The 24,296-nt window shown below is 43.6% G+C and overlaps 1 protein-coding gene and 1 pseudogene across 1 annotated transcript; one reads left to right on the plus strand and one right to left on the minus strand.

Moving 5' to 3' along the window:
• Positions 1–338: 338 nt before the first annotated feature.
• LOC147979556 (uncharacterized) lies at positions 339–15,608 on the plus strand. Its single transcript, XM_087515263.1, has 4 exons — positions 339–596; positions 9,142–9,619; positions 14,591–14,653; positions 15,589–15,608. Exons 1-4 carry the CDS (start codon positions 339–341, stop codon positions 15,606–15,608), a joined length of 819 nt encoding a protein of 272 aa, XP_087371389.1.
• A 1,966-nt stretch (positions 15,609–17,574) lies between these two features.
• LOC147979557 (uncharacterized) lies at positions 17,575–21,194 on the minus strand (annotated as a pseudogene).
• Between the last annotated feature and the right edge of the window lie 3,102 nt (positions 21,195–24,296).

Consider the following 24,296-nt stretch of genomic DNA (forward strand, 5'->3'; position numbering starts at 1 on the left):
TTAGATCGTGGAGGCCGGCGGTTGGCCTCCTCTTGGCTATAAATGGGAAGGGGGGTGGAGCCCCCATCACCCATCTCTTCCTTCGCTTCTCCTGCTTCTTCTCCCTTGCTTCACTACAAGCAGCAACACCTATGGCACCGTGAAGAGGTTCTCGGCCGTAGAAAAGGGCAAGGCCCGCCAGGAGGGCCCCGGCTCGCCGCCACCCAAGAGGGGGCGTGGTCGCCCGCGTAAGCATGCCGCGACCCCCACCGTGGCCCCCTCGCGGCTGCGGCGGTGCCTCCTCGCGCGGTGGGAGTCGGCCAGGTCGTGGTAGTCCCGTCGATGAAGTGAGGCGCGCCATGGTTGCGCGGCCTCCTCGGCCGCGCTTCCACTCGGCAGAGGTGCTCCCGGAGTTCATCGTGTGGTCGGAGAACCCGGCTGGCACCTGGCTTCAGCTCCCGCGGTTCTTTGCCGGCGAACTACCGGCCGCAGGTCCAGGCGATCTTTGGCTGCAGGCGGGCTGTTGCTGCAGCAAGGCTTCGTGGGTCGCAGTGGAAGTCTACGTCGCAGGCAACGCAGCCCTGGCCCGCGGCTGGCAGACGTTTCCCCGCGCGAATGTAACATCCCAATTTTCCCAATTAGGATGTTAATAGATCATTCATATGCATCTCATACTTTTCCATGCATTATTTGCTTTTCTGGAATATTCTCTTCATTATGCAACTAAAGGCAATTTATTGGAGTGGAGATAACATGACTTCTCCCCTGTTTTAAAAATGTTCATATTGTGCAGAATATTATTTCCAGTTCATCTGATATGTTCTCGTAATTTTTGCAATCTCCAAAATATTTTAATTATGTGTTATTGTACTGTTTGTGTGGCCTTTTGCATCAAAATGAATTTCTAAAATTGCATTAGGTGAGGAACTAGTGTTCCTGTAGTTTATATTAGCAGTATAGATTTTACTGTGTGTCTAGGTATTTTTATTTAGATTTTATGTTGAGTATATTATTTTATTTATTTTTTATGTAGGGGTTTGTTTTTTTTAAAGAAAACCGCAGCGCAGCGCACTGCGCGGCCCAGCTAGCCGCCACCGCCCGTGGCCCAATGCGCAACAGCCGCAGCTCGCTAAACCTAGCGAAGCGATACGCCCTCTCGCTCGCATCCGACCCGCGCCCGATCCACCCCTTCACCCCCAGGCGCTGACAGCGGGTCCCGTGCCCTGCTTGTCCCCTCCACCGAGCGGGACACCGCGCGGTGCACGCACGCACGCCGAGGCCGAGCTAGTTCGCCCCGCGCCCCTGGTCCACCTCGAGCGCTGCCGAGTCGCCCTGTGCAAGCAAAAGACCGAGGGAAACCCCGCATCCACTCGTCGTTCTTCCACGCTGCCGCACGCGTGAGCTAGCGCAGCACCGATCTCTCCCGGAGCTCCGCCGTCCGCCATCGTTTGTCGGTTGATTCCGCCACCGTAAGGACGCACCGACCGCTCCACTTGTCACCGTTCAAACTCCCTCTCTACGCCGCTCTCGTTGACTCCTTCTCGTGGCCATAAACGCAGCAGAGGGAGAGGAACGAGCTCGACCGCCGCCGCCGAAGCCGCCGCGTTCAGGTCTTCACCGCCGCCGGCACAGTCCGCCTCGCCGCCGTCCCACACCACCACCGCCTCCGCCACTCACCGCCGCACCCTTCCGTTTCTTCGCCTTCGCATGAAACCCGCCGGAGACGAGCCACCAACGCCGCCCGACCCGCCACCGCCGCCCTCTGTTCTGGTGAGCACTGACGCACAGAGATGCTCAATCAAGAACTGCCACGTGGCAACCTGCTACAGTAAAGCACAGTAGCTCAAAACAGAGTTTTTCTTTTTGTTGTTTTTACATAATTTCAACCAATTTTCCATTAGCTATATCTTTTAGCATATATATCCAACTTAGGTAATTCTTTTTCCTGTGCACTCACAAATACCAGTAGTTTATCACAGTACCAAAATCTCACATGCTTGCACTGTTCAAATTTGAATTCGTTTGAATTTGAATTAAATCTTCCGGAGGCCGTATCTTTCAAACCGTTTATCAGAATCGAGTGATTCTTTTTGCGTTGTGACCATAGTGCAATTTTAGGTGCTGTTAAGCTTGTGTTGTTGAGTTTTAAAAATGGTTTTCTTGCTGTTGGTTTTGTTTTGGTTCTATTCGTGTTCCGGTGATTGATTTGTTGAATTGTGTGAAACGTGTAGATTGTCCGGAGTGCGACGTGAACTATTGTCAGGAGTGTGACTTTCTGAACCAGAACCAAGGCAAGTTACATGTTGATCACATTTTACCTATTGTTTTCTATGCATGTAGTTATATCACACTATGAATATATGCATGTATAGGATTACTATATTACTTTGCTATATTGTTGAGCTATCTCCCGTCACTGCAGATCGTGGTAGTTGTAGTTGCTATGCTTTGTAGACGGGGGTGGTTCGTGTATTCATTGAGCTTGTGTGAGGATTATATATATATATAATTTGAGTTGTAACTCAGGATTTAATTCACCTCTGGGCGGAATTGGTATTGCTAGGGTGGTTTCAAGAACATCATGGTTTATACCCTCTGAATGTAAGTGGACGGCCACCCAGGTTCAAAAATATCAGACAGACTTAGTGACTAGTAGCTTCCATGTGCGACCACTGGCTAAGTGGGCTCTGACTTATTTTATCAGTTGGGGAACCCTTACCCGGATGTGCCAGCAGATGTAGATATAATAGTTGGGATGGGCCTCCTGTTGGGACTAGGGGACTACTTCTGAAAGACTTCGTCTCAATCTCTGGGTTGGGTCCAGTGGGTAAAGCATACTAAACTCTGCAGAGTATTAAAAACTAATCATGATTAGCCGTGCCCTGGTTATGGGTAACTTTGAGCGACTATGCCATGACAGTTGTTGGATGATCTTGACAGATGTGACACTTGATAATATTTGTGGGAAAACTTAATAAAGGGTAGGTTGGAGTTGATTTTGCTAACTCAACCTTGTGTATTTAATTGTAGTAATAAAAGAACTAAATAAAAATTTGACTATTAGGTAGTTATGAGGACAAAATCAACTTTCTGCAAAGATAAACCCTCAAGCCTTCCTTTTGATACACTTGCATATACATGTAGGTCTGCTTTATTATTACTCTCGTGTAATTTGCCAATACATTCAAAGTATTGACCTATATGGCTGCAACGTCTCATGTTGCAGGATATTCAGACGAAGAGTAAGGTACCGTGAGGGTCGCGAGTCTGCACTCAGCATCGCCATTGGGCTATGATGGGACTCATCGTTATTTTCTGCTACTTTCCGCTATTTGATTGAATAAAGCTAGCCAAGTGCTATGCAGATTGTTTTATTTTATATATTCTGGATCATATGATGTAATAAATGATGCACTTGCTATTCTGGTATTCGTCTATACTGTGTGTGCTAGCGAGTTCGATCCAGGGACTAGCACGGTAAGCACAAAGACTCAAATCCTTCGAGGTTTGGTCGTTATAGATGGTGTCAGAGCAGTGTGTTGACTGTAGGACATGACCCTAGAAAATGGATTAGAAAAGCCATAGGAGTGAAAATTATTTTATAAACTAGGTATACTTTTTACTATTTATTAGTTACCCCCTCAAGTATGTTGACCAGTTAAGTAGGAACTAGTGTTGAGACCACCATTGATGTTTGTTTTATATTGCGATGTTATCGTGTTAGCGTATCTGATTATGTCCACTTTTGTGGTATGAATATACTAGATTGTTTGCTTGATTGGTAGTTGTTTGTCAAATTGCTTAGTGTCGAAATTATTCGACTATATATATATACAATATTATTTTGTTGTTTTTTGTTTTTTGTTTGCTATTTGTTTGTTGGTGTTATTCGTTGTTGTGTTTTGTTGGCTTGATCATATTATGCATATGGGTAGAATATATTTATATATACATAGCTTTGGGCCCTATTATATCTATACGTCATCTATGCTTGCCCACCAGATGCCGCCAAGGCATGATACTAGACGCAATACTGCAGGAGGAGACAACAATGGCAATGGAGTACCACCATACATACAATAGGTTATTGAGGGACAGGCCCAGTTGATCCAGTTGCTTACTCAGAACCAGAACAACAACAATAACAACAACAATCCGCCGCCACCGCCACCCCTGGATATGCTTACCAGGTTCTTGAGGTTGAATCCTCAGAGGTTCTCTAGTTCCCCTGAACCTATTGTGGCTGATGATTGGCTCCGTGCAGTCAATAGGAACCTGGAGACGGTTAGATGCACAGATGCAGGGAGGGTGAGGTTTGCCTCACATTTTGATAGAGGCGAGGGTGTCCCGATCTTTCGATGAGATGATAACTATCGATTTGGTGGAGACGACATTGACGATCTGACTACAAACGTACACGACGTTGCGCCTTAGCAATCGCTAAACCACCTCCGAGAGGTTATTGACCACGCTGGAGCACGATCAACCTGACCACGAAGGTCTATTCCTGCAAGCAATCGAAGAACGAGCAAGAATATGATAAAGCAATCTGAATATTGCGAATATATATGAAGTATTGATAATGGTGGGGATCCGTAAGCGGTCTTGGTCTGGTCGTTGGACACAAACGAAGTACACGAAGTTGCAATGGCTAACTTTTAACTAAACAAATCCCAAGCAAAAAGCTACTAGATGGATCTACTTATATAGGAGCAAGGGGTGGCGGCCAAGGAGGTGGGAGGACGTCCCAAGGCAGCCTAAAACTAACCCTAAGTCGTACAAGGCCCATGGGCCCAAGTGGAGGTGATGCAACACCTTTGGGCTTGTAGTTTGACTCGGATTCTGCTGTAACGTCAGATTGTTTCGTCCGTAACTCAATGATCCGGACGAATTTGAAGGTGAATCCAATTGGGTTGGAAAGAGCACGAAATCTAGTTTCCAGCAAAAGAAGAATCACCCAATTCGGAGTCCGTATGAAAAAGTTGTTGGTGTTTTGAGTCAGGTATGTCTGTGCAGTCCGAATCTGAATCCAGAACGTGAGAGACTTGGACTCTATCTTCTCTTGGCCCAAAAGTGACGTGAGAGGACTTTTTGAACACAACCTAAACTTCTCCTTTTCCCTTGTCTTCATATGTGGATTGTACAAATGTCCCATACACCTGCAATTAGACAAAACACAAAAATGTGTGAAGTATTTTTGTTCTGGATAACATAAATAGATTAATGAATAGTTTGCATTAGAAATCACCTGACAAATATGCATGTATGCAATATTTTTGGTCGTATCCAAGGTAGTCATGTCCTCATCATCCTCCCCTTTTTGAAAACAAAGCCGTCCTCGGCATTGCTTAATCTGAAATGTGGCTAACAAAAGAGACAAGGTGTACATGTTGTATATGTATATGTCATCCATTTTAACTTCCCTTGATTTTTGCACATATGTCACATGTATACATGAGTAAATTTCATTGTTCATAAAATCTAAAGCCAAAAAATTATCACAAGAAGTAGAAGGCATGAAAATATTGGAACTCAGTTTGCACATATAAGTGAAGCTCTTATTCTCTTCAAAAGATTGGCAATGTTCATCATTAAACCATCCTAACTTCGATGAATAAACCTTACTTGCATCAAATTTACATGCTACAACATGCTTAAATAAGCAAACATGCAATAAGTCATTGGACACAGAATCATCATCAAGATTAGAGGTCATATCAAAATGATTAAACATTGGTTCTTTTGCATCAACAGTTAATTCAATGGGTGCACTCAAAATTGTTGATATTTCAGTTGTTTGATCACATGACGCATTCATGACAGTAACAAGAGTCTCTAAAATAGGTGGTGTGCTCAAATCAACAGGTAACTCAATACATGACGCATTCAAGTTAACTAGGCATGCATCTTTCTCATGTGAAGTTGTATCATCAATATCTTTACTGTTACCTTGTGGCAAAGATGTAGCTGATGTAGGTGCGGACGTTGACAATGTACCATACCCTTGAGATGACGCCGCGCTCGTAATCTGAGGTGCAATGATGGAGGAACCCACCGGCGGTGGTGAGCATGAACTGGAATAGTAGTTGTTGTAGTCACCTAATGCATCCTCCTGTATCTGTCTCTCAAAGGTACAAGCACGGACATACATACCAGTAATGCAACGAGGAATATACTGAAATCTTGCCTGAATATCATGGTTCAAACCACCAAAAAATCTATTCATTGTATCATTCTCAGATTCTTCTATGTCACAATGATGCATATAAGATTTGAACTCTTGGTAGTAAGCATGAACAGTGTTGTTGCCTTGTTTAAATTGTTCAAATTTGCGAAGCAATTCACGACGATAATAAGGAGGGAAAAATTGTTGTCTCATTACAGCTTTCAAAACTTTCCAAGTTGTGGGTTGGTTATCAATGTTTTTCTTACAATGTACACTCCACCAAACAGAAGCAAAACCAGTAAATGCTCTAATGGTAGCTCGTACTCTCTCAAGTTCAGAAAAATCATGGTGACTAAAAACTTGTTCTACTTCAAGCTCCCAAGCTAGATAAATAGCAGGATTAAATCTACCCTCAAATGATGGTAAAGAGATAACCTGACCATATGCTTGTGTGTGTTGTCCCAACTCTCGTGATGGTGAAGATGTGTCCGTCATCCAAGAACTTCTATCTCTGGAACCTGTCATGATTAGTAGAAACAAGAACCAAAATTCGAGAATAATGTTCCTATGAACTACTAGGATGTGGTTGTAAAGTGCTCACAGTAAAGCAAATATCAATATCTTACAAGTTCTTACCATGCGGCAGGTGGTGACAGGCAACCAGTGGTGTCAAATAACTCCGAAGATTGTGTAAAACGATTGCCAGGGGAACGTACGTATACACGGTGTAGAAATATGTGGAGCTGGGTTGGCTATATATGGTAGCAAAAGATTAGCAATAATCAATTCAGAGATGCAATGTTGAATAAACGCTCAACGACGGTACTGTGCTGGTCCTAGGCTAGACCAAACTAGAGACGCGAGCCTAGAACACTAATGAGGTCACGTCGTAGCACAACTAGCATCAATAAAGGATATGAAGTAGCTTTGGACAGCAAGATATAAGTGAAGATCACAATAGCAGTAGACCTATTTAGAAGCTGATGTTGAGGTGCCAAATACTGAACTAGCTTCTGCAACTATTTAGATGCGGCTCATCGCTACCTTTCATTTGAGTACTCGCGGAGCCAAAACAGACTTCATATGAGGAAGTTATGCCTGTTTTACTGAACAGTGCACAAAACAGATTCCAATCCGAATTCAACTACGAGATTGAGTCTAGATAGATCTGAATTTTGTTTTTTTTCTCTTTTTTTCCTCACACTTTTTTTTTCTTTCTCTCCTTTTTTCTCTGACTTTTTTTTCTCTCTTTTTTTTTCTCTCGTTTTTTTCTCTCTTTTTTTCTCCCTCTTTCCAAAACAAACTAGATAAGATGCAGATTGGATCAAGTGAAGATGTGAACGATCTCAACTATTATTATGACAATGAATGGTGGGCAGCACGTGGTGGAATTTGATGGATGGGTGGTGGACAGCGGAAGAGATAATGATGCACGGTGGCGTGACTAATGTGAACAGAACTCGAAACTCTAAACAAACTAGACACTAAGACCAGCAACTCGACACGACGATGCAACCGATAATTCAACTATGCAAGCAATGAAAAGAAAATTGCAAAGGCTCAGACTGGCTTGGACCAAGGATGAATAGATCTAACTCTTTTTTGTGGCTTTTTCTTGGACAATAGGGAAGAAAATAAATCTAATCTAGGAAAACTGGAAATTCTCACCGAGCAACCTGAAAACTGATACCACTTGATAGAGGCAAGGGTGTCCCGATCTTTCGATGAGATGATAACTATCGATTTGGTGGAGACGACATTGACGATCTGACTACAAACGTACACGACGTTGCGCCTTAGCAATCGCTAAACCACCTCCGAGAGGTTATTGACCACGCTGGAGCACGATCAACCTGACCACGAAGGTCTATTCCTGCAAGCAATCGAAGAACGAGCAAGAATATGATAAAGCAATCTGAATATTGCGAATATATATGAAGTATTGATAATGGTGGGGATCCGTAAGCGGTCTTGGTCTGGTCGTTGGACACAAACGAAGTACACGAAGTTGCAATGGCTAACTTTTAACTAAACAAATCCCAAGCAAAAAGCTACTAGATGGATCTACTTATATAGGAGCAAGGGGTGGCGGCCAAGGAGGTGGGAGGACGTCCCAAGGCAGCCTAAAACTAACCCTAAGTCGTACAAGGCCCATGGGCCCAAGTGGAGGTGATGCAACACCTTTGGGCTTGTAGTTTGACTCGGATTCTGCTGTAACGTCAGATTGTTTCGTCCGTAACTCAATGCTCCGGACGAATTTGAAGGTGAATCCAATTGGGTTGGAAAGAGCACGAAATCTAGTTTCCAACAAAAGAAGAATCACCCAATTCGGAGTCCGTATGAAAAAGTTGTTGGTGTTTTGAGTCAGGTATGTCTGTGCAGTCCGAATCTGAATCCAGAACGTGAGAGACTTGGACTCTATCTTCTCTTGGCCCAAAAGTGACGTGAGAGGACTTTTTGAACACAACCTAAACTTCTCCTTTTCCCTTGTCTTCATATGTGGATTGTACAAATGTCCCATACACCTGCAATTAGACAAAACACAAAAATGTGTGAAGTATTTTTGTTCTGGATAACATAAATAGATTAATGAATAGTTTGCATTAGAAATCACCTGACAAATATGCATGTATGCAATATTTTTGGTCGTATCCAAGGTAGTCATGTCCTCATCACATTTGTTGGAGGGTCCTGCTGCAGCTTGGTGGGACAACTACTTGGTCACTTATCCCATTGCTAGTATCACTTGGGTACAGTTTCAGGATGCTTTCCGTGCTGCACATGTGTCTGCTGGTGCTATGAGTCTGAAAAAGGAGTTACGCAGTTTGCGCCAGGGAGGTCGCACTGTTAATGCTTATGTGGAGGAATTTAATAATCTTGCACGCTATGCTCCTAATGATGTTAACACTGATGCAGCTAGGTAGGAGAAATTCTTGGAGGGCCTAAATGATGACTTGAGCCTTCAGTTGACAGCGGCCACTTTTAGGAATTGTCAGGATTTGATTGATAAGGCTATTGTGCTGGAGGGAAAGCAACATGCCATAGAGAATCGCAAGAGGAAGTACAACAATAATAACAGGTATAATGCAGGACCACAGCAGAAGCCACGCACTTCATATCATGGTAATGGAAGTAATGGGCATAATCATCATGGAGGTAATGGGCATAATCATCATGGAGGGAATGGCCACAACCATAATGGCCACCATCATCACAATGGGCACAAGAGTAACAATGGCAATGGTAGAGGTAATGGAGGGAATAATAACCGGAGCCACCAGAGTATGCCTGTGCAGAGGGATATTCGCCAGGTTCAGTGTTATAAGTGTAGGCAGATGGGCCACTGCTACAATGCTTGTCCAGAGAGCAAGAACGGCAATGGGAATTTAGGAGTCAGCAAGCCAAACCCCTTCCAAAAGGGTCATGTCAACCATGTTAATGTTGAGGAAGTCTATAATGAACCTGATGCAGTGATTGGTAAGTTCTTGGTTAATTCAGTACCTGCACTTGTTCTTTTTGATACTGGTGCATCGCATTCATTTATTTCGAGGGTATTTGTTGATAAACATGGATTGCCAACCAAAACACTTAGTATGCCTATTAGAGTGAGTTCCCCAGGAGCTGAGATGATAGCAGGTGTTGGTTGTCATCAGTTGACTTTGTCTATTGGGAAGCATGAGTTTCCTACGGATTTGATTATATTGAAGTCACAAGGTCTGGATGTTATTTTGGGTATGGATTGGTTGCAGTTATATAAATGTCATATTGATTGTGCTAGTCGATCTATTATTCTCAGTGCACCAAGAGGGAAGAGGATCAAATATGTATGTAAGTATAAGCATAATCAGGTGCAGGTGAACTCTCTTAAGGGGGGTAGCCTGGAAGAGGTGCCAGTTGTGAGGGATTATCCAGATGTGTTTCCAGAGGAGTTGCCAGGTATGCCACCAGATAGAGATATTGAGTTTCTTATTGATTTAATACCGGACACTGGACCTATTGCAAAGAGACCGTATAGAATGCCTCCTCAAGAGTTGGAAGAATTGAAGGAGCAGATAAGAGAATTGCAGGCACAAGGATTTATTCGCCCAAGTTCATCACCTTGGGGAGCTCCAGTTTTATTTGTGGAGAAGAAGAATGGGACCTTGAGGATGTGTGTTGATTATCGTTCTTTGAATGAGGTAACCATTAAGAATAAATATCCTCTGCCTATGATAAACGATCTGTTTGACTAGTTGGAGGGAGCTACTGTGTTTTCTAAGATTGATCTTCATTCTGGTTATCATCAATTGAAGATTTGTGAGCAAGATATTCCAAAGACTGCTTTTACTACGAGGTATGGGTTGTATGAATATACTGTTATGTCTTTTGGATTGACTAACGCTCCTGCATACTTCATGAATATGATGAACAAGGTGTTTATGGAGTTCTTGGATAAACTTGTGGTTGTTTTCATTGATGATATATTGGTGTTCTCCAAGAATAAGCAAGAACATGAGGTGCATCTATGTTTGGTACTGGAGAAACTAAGGGAACATCAGCTGTATGCCAAGTTCAGCAAATGTGAGTTTTGGCTGGATGAGGTAGCATTCCTTGGACATGTCGTGTGAGGTAATGGAGTTGCAGTTGATCCATCTAAGGTTGCTGCAGTTACAGAGTGGGAGACACCCATGACAGTTGGGGAGATTCACAGTTTTTTGGGCCTTGCAGGTTATTACAGGAGGTTTATTGAGAACTTTTCCAAGATTGCAAAGCCTATGACTGAACTGTTGAAGAAGGAAAAGAATTTTGTTTGGATTGATGAATGTGAAGCCAGCTTTCAGGAATTGAAGCAGCGTTTGGTTACAGCACCAGTCTTAACTCTGCCAGATATACATAAGGACTTCCAGGTATATTGTGATGCTTCTCGCCAAGGACTTGGGAGTGTTTTGATGCAGGAAGGTAAAGTTGTTTCTTATGCTTCGTGTCAGCTTAAGAATCATGAGCACAATTATCCTACACATGATTTGGAGTTAGCCTCAGTTGTGCATGCATTGAAAACTTGGAGGCCATATCTTATTGGCAATCATCGTGATATATTTACTGATCATAAGAGCTTGAAGTATATTTTTACTCAGAAGGATTTGAACCTCAGGCAGAGGAGATGGTTGGAGCTTATTAAGGATTGGATGTGCAGTATCATCCTGGTAAGGCTAATGTTGTTGCTGATGCGTTGAGTCGTAGGAGCCATGCTAATGCAATTAATGTTGATAATATGCCACCCGAGTTATGTGAGCAGTTCAAGAATCTCAGGTTGGAGATGGTTCCTAAGGGATATTTAGCAACACTAGAGGTAAAGCCTACTTTGCTTGACAGGATCAGAGAAGCTCAAAAGGGTGATAAGGAGATTGCTGAGATAAAAGCAAACATGGTTAAAGGTAAGGCAGATGGTTTCCATGAGGATGAACATGGAGCCATATGGTTTGAGAAGCGTATTTGTGTACCTCAAGATGCAGATATCAGGAAGTTGATTCTTCAGGAGGCGCATGATTCACCTTATTCTATTCACCCAGGTAATACTAAGATGTATTTGGATTTGAGGGAAACATTTTGGTGGCCTAGCCTGAGGAGGGAAATTGCTGGTTATATTGCAACATATGATGTGTGCCAGCGAGTTAAAGCAGAATATTAGAAGCCAGCAGGTTTGTTACAACCATTGCCTATACCTGAATGGAAGTGGGATGAGATCGGTATGGATTTCATTACAGGTCTACCCAGGACTCGGTCAGGATATGATTCTATTTGGGTAGTTGTTGATCGTTTGACTAAAGTCACTCACTTCATCCCGGTAAAGACTACTTATACCAGTGCTCAGCTAACAAAGATTTATATGTCTAAAGTTGTTTGTCTGCATGGAGTTCCAAGGAAGGTAGTGTCTGATAGAGGTACTCAGTTCACATCCAAATTTTGGCGTCAGTTGCATGAATCCTTGGGCACCAGGCTAGAGTTCAATACAGCTTTCCATCCACAGACAGATGGGCAAACAGAGAGGGTAAATCAGATTTTGGAGGGTATGTTGAGAGCTTGTGCTTTGGACTGTGGGTCCAGTTGGGATGATAATTTACCTTATGCAGAGTTCTCATATAATAACAGTTACCAGGCTAGTCTGAAGATGACACCATTTGAGGTATTGTATGGTAGGAAGTGCAGGACACCATTGATGTGGGATGAGGTTGGAGAACGTCAGTTCTTTGGACCAGACTTGATCAGAGATGCTGAGGAGAAGGTCAAGTTGATTCATGACAGGCTGAAGATAGCACAGTCCAGATAGAAGAGTTATGCAGATGCTAAACGTAAGGAGGTGACATATGAGGCAGGAGACCGTGGATACCTTAGAGTTTCACCACTTCGTGGAATTAAGAGGTTTGGAATCAAAGGTAAGTTAGCACCACGTTTTGTGGGGCCTTACAAGATCTTGGAGCATAGAGGAGAGGTAGCTTATCAGCTGTAGTTGCCAGAATCTTTGTCTGGAGTTCATAATGTGTTTCATGTATCTCAGTTGAAGCAGTGCCATGCAGAGATGATGGATGTTCCATTGAGGGACACGGTGCCACTTGAGGAAATTCAGTTGGAGAGTGATTTGACATATGAGGAGAAACCAGTTAAGATTTTGGAGATAGCAGAGAGAGTTACTCGCACCAAGACAATCAAGTTATGCAAGGTTCAGTGGGATCATCATACAGAGGAGGAAGCTACCTAGGAATGAGAGGAGGATCTTAGGCAGGATCACCCACACCTATTTGCTAGCCAGCCCGAATCTCGAGGGCGAGGTTCATCTTAAGGGGGTAGGTTTGTAACATCCCAATTTTCCCAATTTGGATGTTAATAGATCATTCATATGCATCTCATACTTTTCCATGCATTATTTGCTTTTCTGGAATATTCTCTTCATTATGCAACTAAAGGCAATTTATTGGAGTGGAGATAACATGACTTCTCCCCTATTTTAAAAATGTTCATAATGTGCAGAATATTATTTCCAGTTCATCTGATATGTTCTGGTAATTTTTGCAATCTCCAAAATATTTTAATTGTGTGTTATTTTACTGTTTGTGTGGCCTTTTGCATCAAAATGAATTTCTAATATTGCATTAGGTGAGCAACTAGTGTTCTTGTAGTTTATATTACCAGTATAGATTTTACTGTGTGTCTAGGTATTTTTATTTAGATTTTATGTTGTGTATGTTATTTTATTTATTTTTACTGCTGGGGTTTGTGTTAAAAAAAAGAAAACCGCAGCGCAGCACACTGCGCGGCCCAGCTAGCCGCCACCGCCCGTGGCCCAGTGCGCAACAGCCGCAGCCCGCTAAACCTAGCGAAGCGATACGCCTGCTCGCTCGCACCCGACCCGCGCCCGATCCACCCCTCGCCCCCAGCCGCTGACAGTGGGTCCCGCGCCCTGCTCGTCCCCTCCGCCGAGCCGGACACCGCGCGTCGCTTGCGCGCACGCACGTCAAGGCCGAGCCGGTTCGCCCAGCGCCCCTGGTCCACCTCGAGCGCTCCGAGTCACCGTGTGCAAGCAGAAGACCCAGGGAAACCCCGCATCCACTCGTCGTTCTTCCACGCTGCCGCATGCGCGAGCTAGGGCAGAACCGATCTCTCACGGAGCTCCGCCGTCCGCCGTCGTTTGTCGGTCGATTCCGCCACCGTAAGGACGCCCCGACCGCTCCACTTGTCACTATTCAAAGCCCCTCTCTACGCCGCTCTCGCTAACTCCTTCTCGTGGCCATAAACGCAGCAGAGGGAGAGGAACGAGCTCGACCGCCGCCACCGGAGCCGCCTCGTTCAGGTCTTCACCGCCGCCGGCACAGTCCGTCTCGCCGCCGTCCGACACCACCACCGCCTCCGCCACTCACCGCCGCACCCTTCCGTTCCTTCGCCTTCGCCTGAAACCCGCCGGAGATGCACCACCGTCGACGCCCGAGCCACCACCGCCGCCCTCTGTTCTGGTGAGCACCGATGCACAGGAGATGCTCTAGCCAATCAAGAACTGCCACGTGGCAACCTGCTACAGTAAAGAACAGTAGCTCAAAACAGAGTTTTTTTGTTGTTTTTACAGAATTTCAACCAATTTTCCATTAGCTATATCTTTTAGCACATATATCCAACTTAGGTAATTCTTTTTCCTGTGCACTCACAAATACCAGTAGTTTATCACAGTACCAAAATCTCACATGCTTGCACTGTTCAAATTTGAATTCGTTTGAATTTGAATTAAATCTTCCGGAGGCCGTATCTTTCAAACTGTTTATCGGAATCGAGTGATTCTTTTTGCATTGTGACCATAGTGCAATTTTAGGTGCTGTTAAGCTTGTGTTGTTGAGTTTTAAAAATGGTTTTCTTGCTGTTGGTTTTGTTTTGGTTCTATTCGTGTTCCGGTGATTGATTTGTTGAATTGTGTGAAATGTGTCGATTGTCCGGAGTGCGACGTGAACTATTGTCAGGAGTGTGACTTTCTAAACCAGAACCAAGGCAAGTTACATGTTGAGCATCTTTTACCTATTGTTTTCTATGCATGTAGTTATATCACACTATGAATATATGCATGTATAGGATTACTATATTACTTTTCTATATTATTGAGCTATCTCCCGTCACTGCAGATTGTGGTAGTTGTAGTTTCTATGCTTTGTAGACGGGGGTGGTTCGTGTATTCATTGAGCTTATGTGAGGATTATATATATAATAATTTGAGTAGTAACTTAGGATTTAATTCACCTTTGGGCGGAATTGGTATTGCTAGGGTGGTTTCAAGAACATCATGGTTTATACCCTCTGAATGTAAGTGGACGGCCGCCCAGGTTCAAAAAGATCAGACAGACTTAGTGACTAGTAGCTTCCATGTGCGACCACTTGCTAAGTGGGCTCTGGCTTAGTTTATCAGTTGTGGAACCCTTACCCGGATGTGCCAGCAGATGTAGATATAATAGTTGGGATGAGCCTCCTGTTGGGACTAGGGGACTGCTTCTGAAAGACTTCGTCTCAATCTTCGGGTTGGGTCTAGTGGGTAAAGCGTACTAAACTCTACAGAGTATTAAAAACTAATCATGATTAGCCGTGCCCCAGTTATGGGTAACTTTGAGCGACTATGCCATTACAGTTGTTGGATGATCTTGACAGATGTGACACTTAATAATATTTGTGGGAAAACTTAATAAAGGGTAGGTTGGAGTTGATTTTGCCAACTCAACCTTGTGTATTTAATTGTAGTAATAAAAGAACTAAATAAAAATTTGACTATTAGGTAGTTATGAGGACAAAATCAGCTTTCTGCAAAGATAAACCCTCAAGCCTTCGTTTTGATACACTATGCATATACATGTAGGTCTGCTTTATTATTACTCCCGTGTAACTTGCCAATACATTCAAAGTATTGACCTATATGGCTGCAACGTCTCATGTTGCAGGATATTCAGACGAAGAGTAAGGTACCGTTAGGGTCGCGAGTCTGCACTCAGCATTGCCAATGGGCTATGATGGGACTCATCGTTATTTTCTGCTACTTTCCGCTGTTTGATTGAATAAAGCTAGCCAAGTGCTATGCAGATTGTTTTATTTTATATATTTTGTATCATACGATGTAATAAATGATGCACTTTCTATTCTGGTATTCATCTATACTGTGTGTGCCAGCGAGTTCGATCCAGGGACTAGCACGGTAAGCACATAGACTCAAATCTTTCGAGGTTTGGTCGTTACAGTTGATACGGGGTTGCCCAATCTTCACAGAGGATCGGCTCTATGTTGCGAATCAACGCCACCTGAAGGGTACGAAGGAAACCCTCGATCCCAACCAACAACGCTTTCGTGTAAAGAATAACTAGTGCAACCTGATGAGACCGAAGCTAACTATTGCAAATGCAACAACCAGCGACAAATATTCGCCCAACCACACTCTTAGTTCCAATCCACGCAACCATGCACGAAGTTGGAAGCATGAACTGGTCGCCGCCTCAACGGCTGCTGTTGTAAAATCACAAAGTGAGTTTACCCTCTCACAAGGCAAGATTACAAGAGCTAAGGAGTAAGTGAACTCTCAAACAATATTCTGGTTGCACTTAGCTAACCTATGCTGAAATCAAATTTCCAAAGAGTTGTGGCTGAAGTGGGGGAAGGGGTATTTATACTAGGAACAGCCCTCCTAGTTTAGGTGTGAAACCAAGCCAAAAGAGGGGCTCAAATTCGTGCTAACCAGCTGGTCAAGGGAGCAAACTCATGGAGCCTCGCGCAGCAATTAATGCCTTGGACAGCTTGCATTGGAACTCTCATATCCTTTGACTTAGGAATCCAAATGATGCACCGTTTGATTTTCCTGAAAGTAGACTTCATATGCTCTGCATTTTGTACTCCCACACATGCTGGATGCTCATATATTTGCGTTGCATGATTCAGCAAGTTCTGGGACGAATTCTGGAACTGCACATGCAACAATAGCGTGTTGAGATGGCTTGCTATTCTTCCTTGCGGTGTAACTAGTTGTCCTTGTCACCAACACAAGGCTTTCATCAGAGTTGAAACTTGTTCTCTTTAAACTTGTTGAATGGGCTCCAAAACTTGGTTCTTCATGTGCTGAATGTTGTTGGTTGTCCTCGACATTGTACCTAAGTAAAATCAGCACACGAGATTTAGGCAGTATAAAGTTCTCATGGTCATTTGAATTATGATAAGCTAGGAGCGCGTTGACCTCTTGTGCTATTTGTTTGGCACGGCTCCTTGTCATGGGACCCAAATAGATCTTCTTTGTAGAAGCTTCACTTGATGACTGAGATTATCATCAGGAGAAGATGATAAACGAGGTGAACCTGGGATGTCCTCATCATCCTCCCCCTCTTCAAAAGGAGTCGTCCTCGACTCTTGACCCTCTTGATCGAAGCATGGAGACAAATCAGCAACGTTGAAAGTTGGACTCATAGCATAGTCTTCAGGAAGCTCGATTTTGTAAGCATTGTCGTTGATCTTGGCCAAGACTTTGAATGGTCCATCTCCACGAGGCATTAGCTTGGATTTGCGCTTCTCTGGGAACCGATCTTTTGCGCAAACGTATCCAAACCAGATCTCCGTGCTCAAAAGTTACCTTCTTGCGATTTTTGTTTGCCTTAGCAGCATAGTACTTGGACTTCCTTTCTATCTCTTCTCTGGTCTTCTCATGAATCTTCTTCACATATGCAGCACGCTTGGAAGCCTCCATGTTACATCTCTCTTGCAATGGAAGTGGCAGCAAGTCAATTGGTGCAAGTGGTTTGAATCCATATACCACCTCAAATGGGAACATGTTTGTGGTAGAGTGAACTGCCCGATTGTAAGCAAACTCCACGTGCGGCAAACACTCTTTCCACTCCTTCAAATTCTTCTTGATCATTGTACGCAGCATGGCCGAGAGTGTGTGGTTCACTACCTCTGTTTGCCCATCAGTTTGGGGGTGACACATTGTTGAAAATAGCAACTTGGTTCCTAATTTTGCCCACAATGTTTTCCAAAAGTAGCCTATGAACTTCACATCTCGATCTGAAACAATAGTCCTTGGCATTCCATGCAAGCGAACAACTTCCCTGAAAAACAGATCAGCAACATGTGAAGCATCGTCGTTCTTGTGGCATGGAATGAAGTGTGCCATTTTTGAGAACCTATCAACCACAACAAAAACTGAATCCCTCCCCCTCTTAGTCCTAGGCAGTCCTAAAACAAAATCCATGCTAATATCTTCCCAAGGAGCATTTGGAACAGGTAGGGGAGTATATAAACCATGGGAGTTCGGTTTAGACTTAGCTTTGTGGCATATGATGCATCGCTACACAAATCTCTCAACGTCCTTCCTCATCTTTGGCCACTAAAAGTGATCGGCCAACAGCTCATAAGTTTTCTCATGACCAAAGTGTCCCATTAATCCTCCTGCATGTGATTCCTGCAACAACAAAGGCCTAACCGACGAATCTGGAACACACAACTTGTTAGCCCTAAAAAGGAACCCATCATGCACATGGTATTTATCCCAACCTTTCCCATCTTTACATTTTGCATATGGTTCTGAAAATATATGATCAGTGCAATATAGTTCTTTTAAGCTCTCAAGTCCTGGTACCTTCACTTCTAATTGTGTCAAAAGAACATGCCTACGGGACAAAGCATCAGCAACCATGTTTTCCCTTCCCTTCTTATACTTCACAACATATGGGAAAGTTTCAGTGAATTCTACCCATTTAGCATGCCTACGATTCAGTTTAGCTTGGCCTTTCAAATGTTTCAAGGCCTCGTGATCAGAATGTACAATAAACTCTTTAGGCCATAAGTAGTGTTGCCAAGTTTCAAGCACTCTAACCAAGGCATACAACTCCTTATCATAAACAGAATAATTCAGTTGTGCACCACTCAGCTTCTCACTAGAATATGCTATTGGTTTTCATTCTTGCATTAACACACCTCCAACACCTATTCCACTAGCATCACATTCTATCTCAAAAGTTTTAGTGAAATCAGGTAAAATCAGCAAAGGTGCTTCAGTTAATTGTTTCTTAAGCTCAAGAAATGCTTCTTCTTGTGGTGCACCACATTTAAAGGGAATTCCTTTCTTTGTCAATTCATTCAAAGGTGCAGCAATTGTACTAAAATCTTTCACAAACCTCCGGTAGAAACCAGCAAGGCCATGAAAACTTCTTACCTGGCTTACATTCATTGGAGTTGGCCAATTCTTGATTGCTTCCACCTTAGATTCATCCACTTCAATTCCCTGTCCTGAAACGACATAGCCAAGAAAAACAACCTTGTTTGTGCAAAGGAGCACTTCTCAACGTTAGCATATAGTTTTTCTGTCCTTAGCACATCCAACACTTGTTTTAGATGTTCAATATGTTCCTCAATGGATCTGCTATAGATTAGGATGTCATCAAAGTACACAACAACAAATTTTCCAATGTAAGCTCTCAAAACATGGTTCATCAATCTCATGAATGTACTTGGTGCATTAGTTAATCCAAAAGGCATGACTAACCACTCATACAATCCAAATTTTGTTTTGAAAGCAGTTTTCCATTCATCTCCTTCTTTCATCCTAATCTGATGGTATCCACTCCTCAAATCAATTTTAGAGAAAACAGTAGAGCCACTCAATTCATCAAGCATACCATCTAACCTAGGAATAGGATGACGATACCTAATAGTTATAATATTGATAGGCCTACAATCCATTACCAATCGCCATGTGTCATCTTTCTTGGGCACCAAAATCACAGGTACAGCACAAGGACTTAAGCTTTCATGCACATAACCTTTATCTAAAAGTTCTTGTACCTGCCTTTGTATCTCCTTTGTTTCTTCAGGATTGGTGCGGTAGGGAGGTCGATTCGGAAGTGATGCTCCTGGAATGAGGTCAATCTGATGTTCTATGCCATGCAAGGGAGGTAGACCAGCGGGTACTTCCTCCGGAAAAACATCCTCGAATTCCTGCAAGACATCACAAACAGCACTAGGGAGACATGTTAAGTCGTTAGCTGAAAGCAAAGCATCTTTGTACACAAGTACAACGACCACTTGATTTGGGTTGAGCCTCACATCTCCCAGTTCTGATTTGGTGGCTAACATTACTAAGTTCTCTCCCTCTCTTTTATTCTTCTCTCTCAGATTTGGCTTGTGGCACTCACTCACCGATTTGTGGATCTCTCTCTCGCTCTTTTTCTCTCCCTCTTTCTTACTCACTATTTTTACTTCAGAAACTTTCTGCAAGTGCTCAGCCATGATTTGTTGGGGTGTCATGGGTCTAAGCACCAAGTCTTTTCCTCTCCACTTGATGGTGTATTGATTGGTTCTGCCACAATGTTGAGCTGAATGATCATATTGCCACAGTCTGCCCAACAGCAAGTGACACACCTTCATTGGCACCACATCACACTGAACGGTGTCATTATAATCTCCAATCTTGAATTGCACCTGTACCATGTGTGTGATCTTAATCTCTCCACATTCACTCAACCATTGTATATGATATGGATGAGGGTGTTGTAGCAGCTTCAGCCCAAGCTTATCACACATTTCTTTGCTTGCAAGATTGTGACAACTCCCACCATCAACAATTACCTTGCATACCTTGTCTTGCACTTTGGCTCTTGTTTGAAACAGATTGTGTCGTTGTCCATTCTCAGCTTCTTTGATCTGCACACTCAAAACTTTAGTGACAACAAGAGAGGCACCTTGCTCATAATCACAATAGGTTTGCTCATCACCATCTGAACCATCACCATCTTCAGTTTCTTCTTCAGGTTCACTACAAGACTCATATTCTCCATTCGCGGTGATCAGCATGGTACGCTTGTTGGGACAATCCTTCTTCATGTGGCCACGTCCCTTACATGTAAAGCACTCTATCTCACTAGTTTTCCCCGTGGAGCCAATGGAGGATGAACTAGGAGCTGCAAATTTGCTCTTCTCCTTCAAATTTGATGCATCATTTCTGCTCGTGGCTGCACGTGCATGGGGCTGATTTCCACCACCAGAACTAGTCATAATACCTCGACCAACGTTGAATTGAGGTATAAACTTACTCCCACTTGATGTAGTTCGAGCTGTGAAGGATGTAGTTATGTTTTGCTTCGAGTCTTCTTGCAATTGACGTTCAGCCTTAGAAGCAAGATGTACCAGCTCTACTACATTACGATATGGCTGCAAATCAACCACCCATTTAACATTAGAATTCAGCCCATAGAGGAACCTTGCCATGGACTGCTCCTCATCTTCATGTATGTTGGCTCTTATCATTGCCTTCTCCATCTCCTTATGATACTCCTCAACTGATAACTTTCCTTGCCTCAAATTCTGGAGCTTATCAAAGATGTCACGTCTATAATGCCTTGGGACAAATCTTGCCCTCATCTCTCTTTTCATTTCTGTCCATGTAGGAACAGCAGGCTCTCCTTCTTCTTCTCGCTGAATCTAAACTTGCTCCCACCAAATTAGAGCATAGTCTTCAAATTCAAGTGAGGCCATTGCTAATTTCTTCTCTTCAGAGTAGTTGTGCATGCGGAAAATCTTGTCAACCTTCAATTCCCATGTGAGATAACTTTCTGGATCAGATCCACCATCAAACTTGGGCATGGTAAATTTTAGCTTTCCAAACCTCTCCTCCTCCCGTCGTCCGCGACCATAGTTTCTATGATGATGAAATCTGTCATTATGGTGCATGCCTTCTTCATCTTCATCAAACTCATCTCCACTACCTTCATGGTGCAGATTTGCTCTTCGGTGGCCTCCTCGAAGACCACGACCAGCAGCAACTTCATGATGACCACGTCCATTACCATGATCATTTCCACGTCCGGGACCGGGAGGTCTCATGGCATGGGGAGCAGGAGCACGGTTTCTTCTAGCTTGTGCATTGGAGGCAGCACCTTCCCCATCAGTTATATTTTGTTCTTCACCATGGACACTTGCATCTTCTCGGTTCTGACGAAGCTCTCGCACAATATCAGCAACAATACCAGTCCTCATGGCTGCTATGTTCTGAGTGAGTTGCTCATCAACATTACCCATAAGTTGCTGCAAATCTCTCGACAACTTGTCTTGCTTCTCTTCAATTGGGTCAAGGCTATTTCTGAACTCTCGGCGTAGATGATCACGTAATGCGTTGAAGTGAAACCGTGTGACGGGCTGATTGAGATGCCCATTTCCTTCAACATCATACTCGTTTTCTTCACCTGCCATGGTTAGTTCTCCAAAAGCCCTATAGTACTAGAAGCATATATGTGGATAACAACTCAAGCTCACCTCACTTACCAACCGAAGCTCATGTAACTTCCAAATGAGAGCAGAATCATGCTCAACCGTGGTGTCGGTGGTTGGTATACAAAGAGTGATAATCAAGCGAATACAAGTCTAGGGTTGCACATGCGGGGCTGTTTGGTGGAGTTTGGGTGGGGTATATATGTAGCAAAAGGTGCACTAATCTGCAATCTAGATATTGTTGAACCAAGTAATCATCCACATAAGATTCTAATGCATTTAGTTGCTGAATGAGATATACGTGAGGTACATGCAACTCTCGCCAAGGAATCAGATTTGCTGCAAGCAAGGATTGAAGACTTTGCACACTTGACACGTTTCAGCTCACAACACAAACATGGATTTCTCAAGATATAAGTGAAGAACAGTCCCAAGTTTTCTCTCCTTTGCTTCTTGCACACACTTTCTTTCTTTGGGCAGATCTCTTTTTTTCCCTTTTTTTGCTCTTTTTTTGACAAACTTTCAACAAGGGACTTGGATCTGAACACACACTTTGGGGGAATCACGAAAATCACAATAGATGAAGTCAACCAACAAGAACATGCAGCTGAAACTTTCAAAGCAAACACACACGAACTGATCTGATTTTACTGGGTGGAAAAGACGATGGGAATCAGATCTAACAAGGATGAATGGAGAGCACACAGTGCGGGCTTTTCAAAATGCACAAAAACACTCAAAATGGACTCCGGATGACAAAGATATGCATGATTTGGTGGAGGATGCAGATCTGAAATCTGTGCACGAAAATGAACACAAACACACAAGATTGGATGGGGAGAAACTCAGCAACTAAAAACAAAGATCTAGTGGACAAGAACTTGATAAAACTCACCAAATAACAGATTAAAGGCTGCAAAGGGCTAGGTAAAGGGATTTTTTTGTGGGGCTATTTTCTGGACTTTTAGGATGAACAAGAACACAAACTAAATTAGGGATACAAGATCCTACCGTGTCAACTGAAGCTCTGATGCCAAGATGATACGGGGTTGACCAATCTTCATGGAGGATCGGCTCTATGTTGCGAATCAACGCCACCTGAAGGCTACGAAGGAAACCCTCGATCCCAACCAACAACGCTGTCGGGTAAAGAATAACTAGTGCAACCTGACGAGACCGAAGCTAACTATTGCAAATGCAACAACCAGCGACAAATATTCACCCAACCACACTCTTAGTTCTAATCCACGCAACCACGCACGAAGTTGGAAGCACGAACTGGTCGCCGCCTCAATGGCTGCTGTTGTAAAATCACAAAGTGAGTTTACCCTCTCACAAGGCAAGATTACAAGAGCTAAGGAGGAAGTGAACTCTCAAACAATATTCTGGTTGCACTTAGCTAACCTATGCTGAAATCAAATTGCCAAAGAGCTGTGGCTGAAGTGGGGGAAGGGGTATTTATATTAGGAACAACCCTCCTAGTTTAGGTGTGAAACCAAGCCAAAAGAGGGGCTCAAATTCATGCTAACCAGCTGGTCAAGGGAGCAAACTCATGGAGCCTCGCGTAGCAATTAATGCCCTGGACAGCTTGCATTGGAACTCTCATATCCTTTGACTCAGGACTCCAAATGATGCACCATTTGATTTTCCTGAAAGTAGACTTCATATGCTCTCCATTTTGTACTCCCACACATGCTGGATGCTCATATATTTGCGTTGCATGATTCAGCAAGTTCTGGGACGAATTCTGGGACTGCACATGCAACAATAGCGTGTTGAGATGGCTAGCTATTCTTCCTTGCGGTGTAACTAGTTGTCCTTGTCACCAAAACAAGGCTTTCATCAGAGTTGAAACTTGTTCTCTTTAAACTTGTTGAATGGGCTCCAAAACTTGGTTCTTCATGTGCTGAATGTTGTTGGTTGTCCTCGACATTGTACCTAAGTAAAATCAGCACACGAGATTTAGGCAGTATAAAGTTCTCATGGTCATTTGAATTATGATAAGCTAGGAGCGCGTTCACCTCTTGTGCTATTTGTTTGGCACGGCTCCTTGTCATGGGACCCAAATAGATCTTCTTTGTAGAAGCTTCACTTGATGGCTGAGATTTATCATCAGGAGAAGATGATAAATGAGGTGAACCTGGGATGTCCTCATCAACAGTGCACGGCCTGGGCACGGTGTACCCTCCACTTCAAGTACGACGGTGACGCGACCCTCTATGTGTGGGTATTCGAGGAAAATGGTCGCCGCGTCGGGTGCTGCCCCGAGGACAACGACGACGACGAGGTGCTCGGCCTTGGCGACGGTCGTGATGAGGATGAAGGTGGCCTCGTCCTCGGCGCTGGCCGCGGCTCGTCCAGCTACGGCGGCTCCTCCTCTGGCGACAGCTCCAGCGGTGGCGGCTATGAC

This window comes from Triticum urartu, chromosome 3A, assembly GCF_056163025.1.
Source record: "Triticum urartu cultivar PI428250 chromosome 3A, HENAU_Tu73, whole genome shotgun sequence".
Taxonomy (NCBI): domain Eukaryota; kingdom Viridiplantae; phylum Streptophyta; class Magnoliopsida; order Poales; family Poaceae; genus Triticum; species Triticum urartu.

What these genes read in the sequence shown, in the direction of transcription:
- LOC147979556 (XM_087515263.1), top strand. Translation starts at nt 339, where the DNA reads ATGGTTGCGCGGCCTCCTCGGCCGCGCTTCCACTCGGCAGAGGTGCTC. An exon ending in AGACGTTTCCCCGCGCGAAT is followed by an intron (nt 597 to 9,141) that starts GTAACATCCCAA and finishes AGGAATTGTCAG; the next exon opens with GATTTGATTGATAAGGCTAT. An exon ending in CTTTCTAAACCAGAACCAAG is followed by an intron (nt 14,654 to 15,588) that starts GCAAGTTACATG and finishes CTCATGTTGCAG; the next exon opens with GATATTCAGACGAAGAGTAA.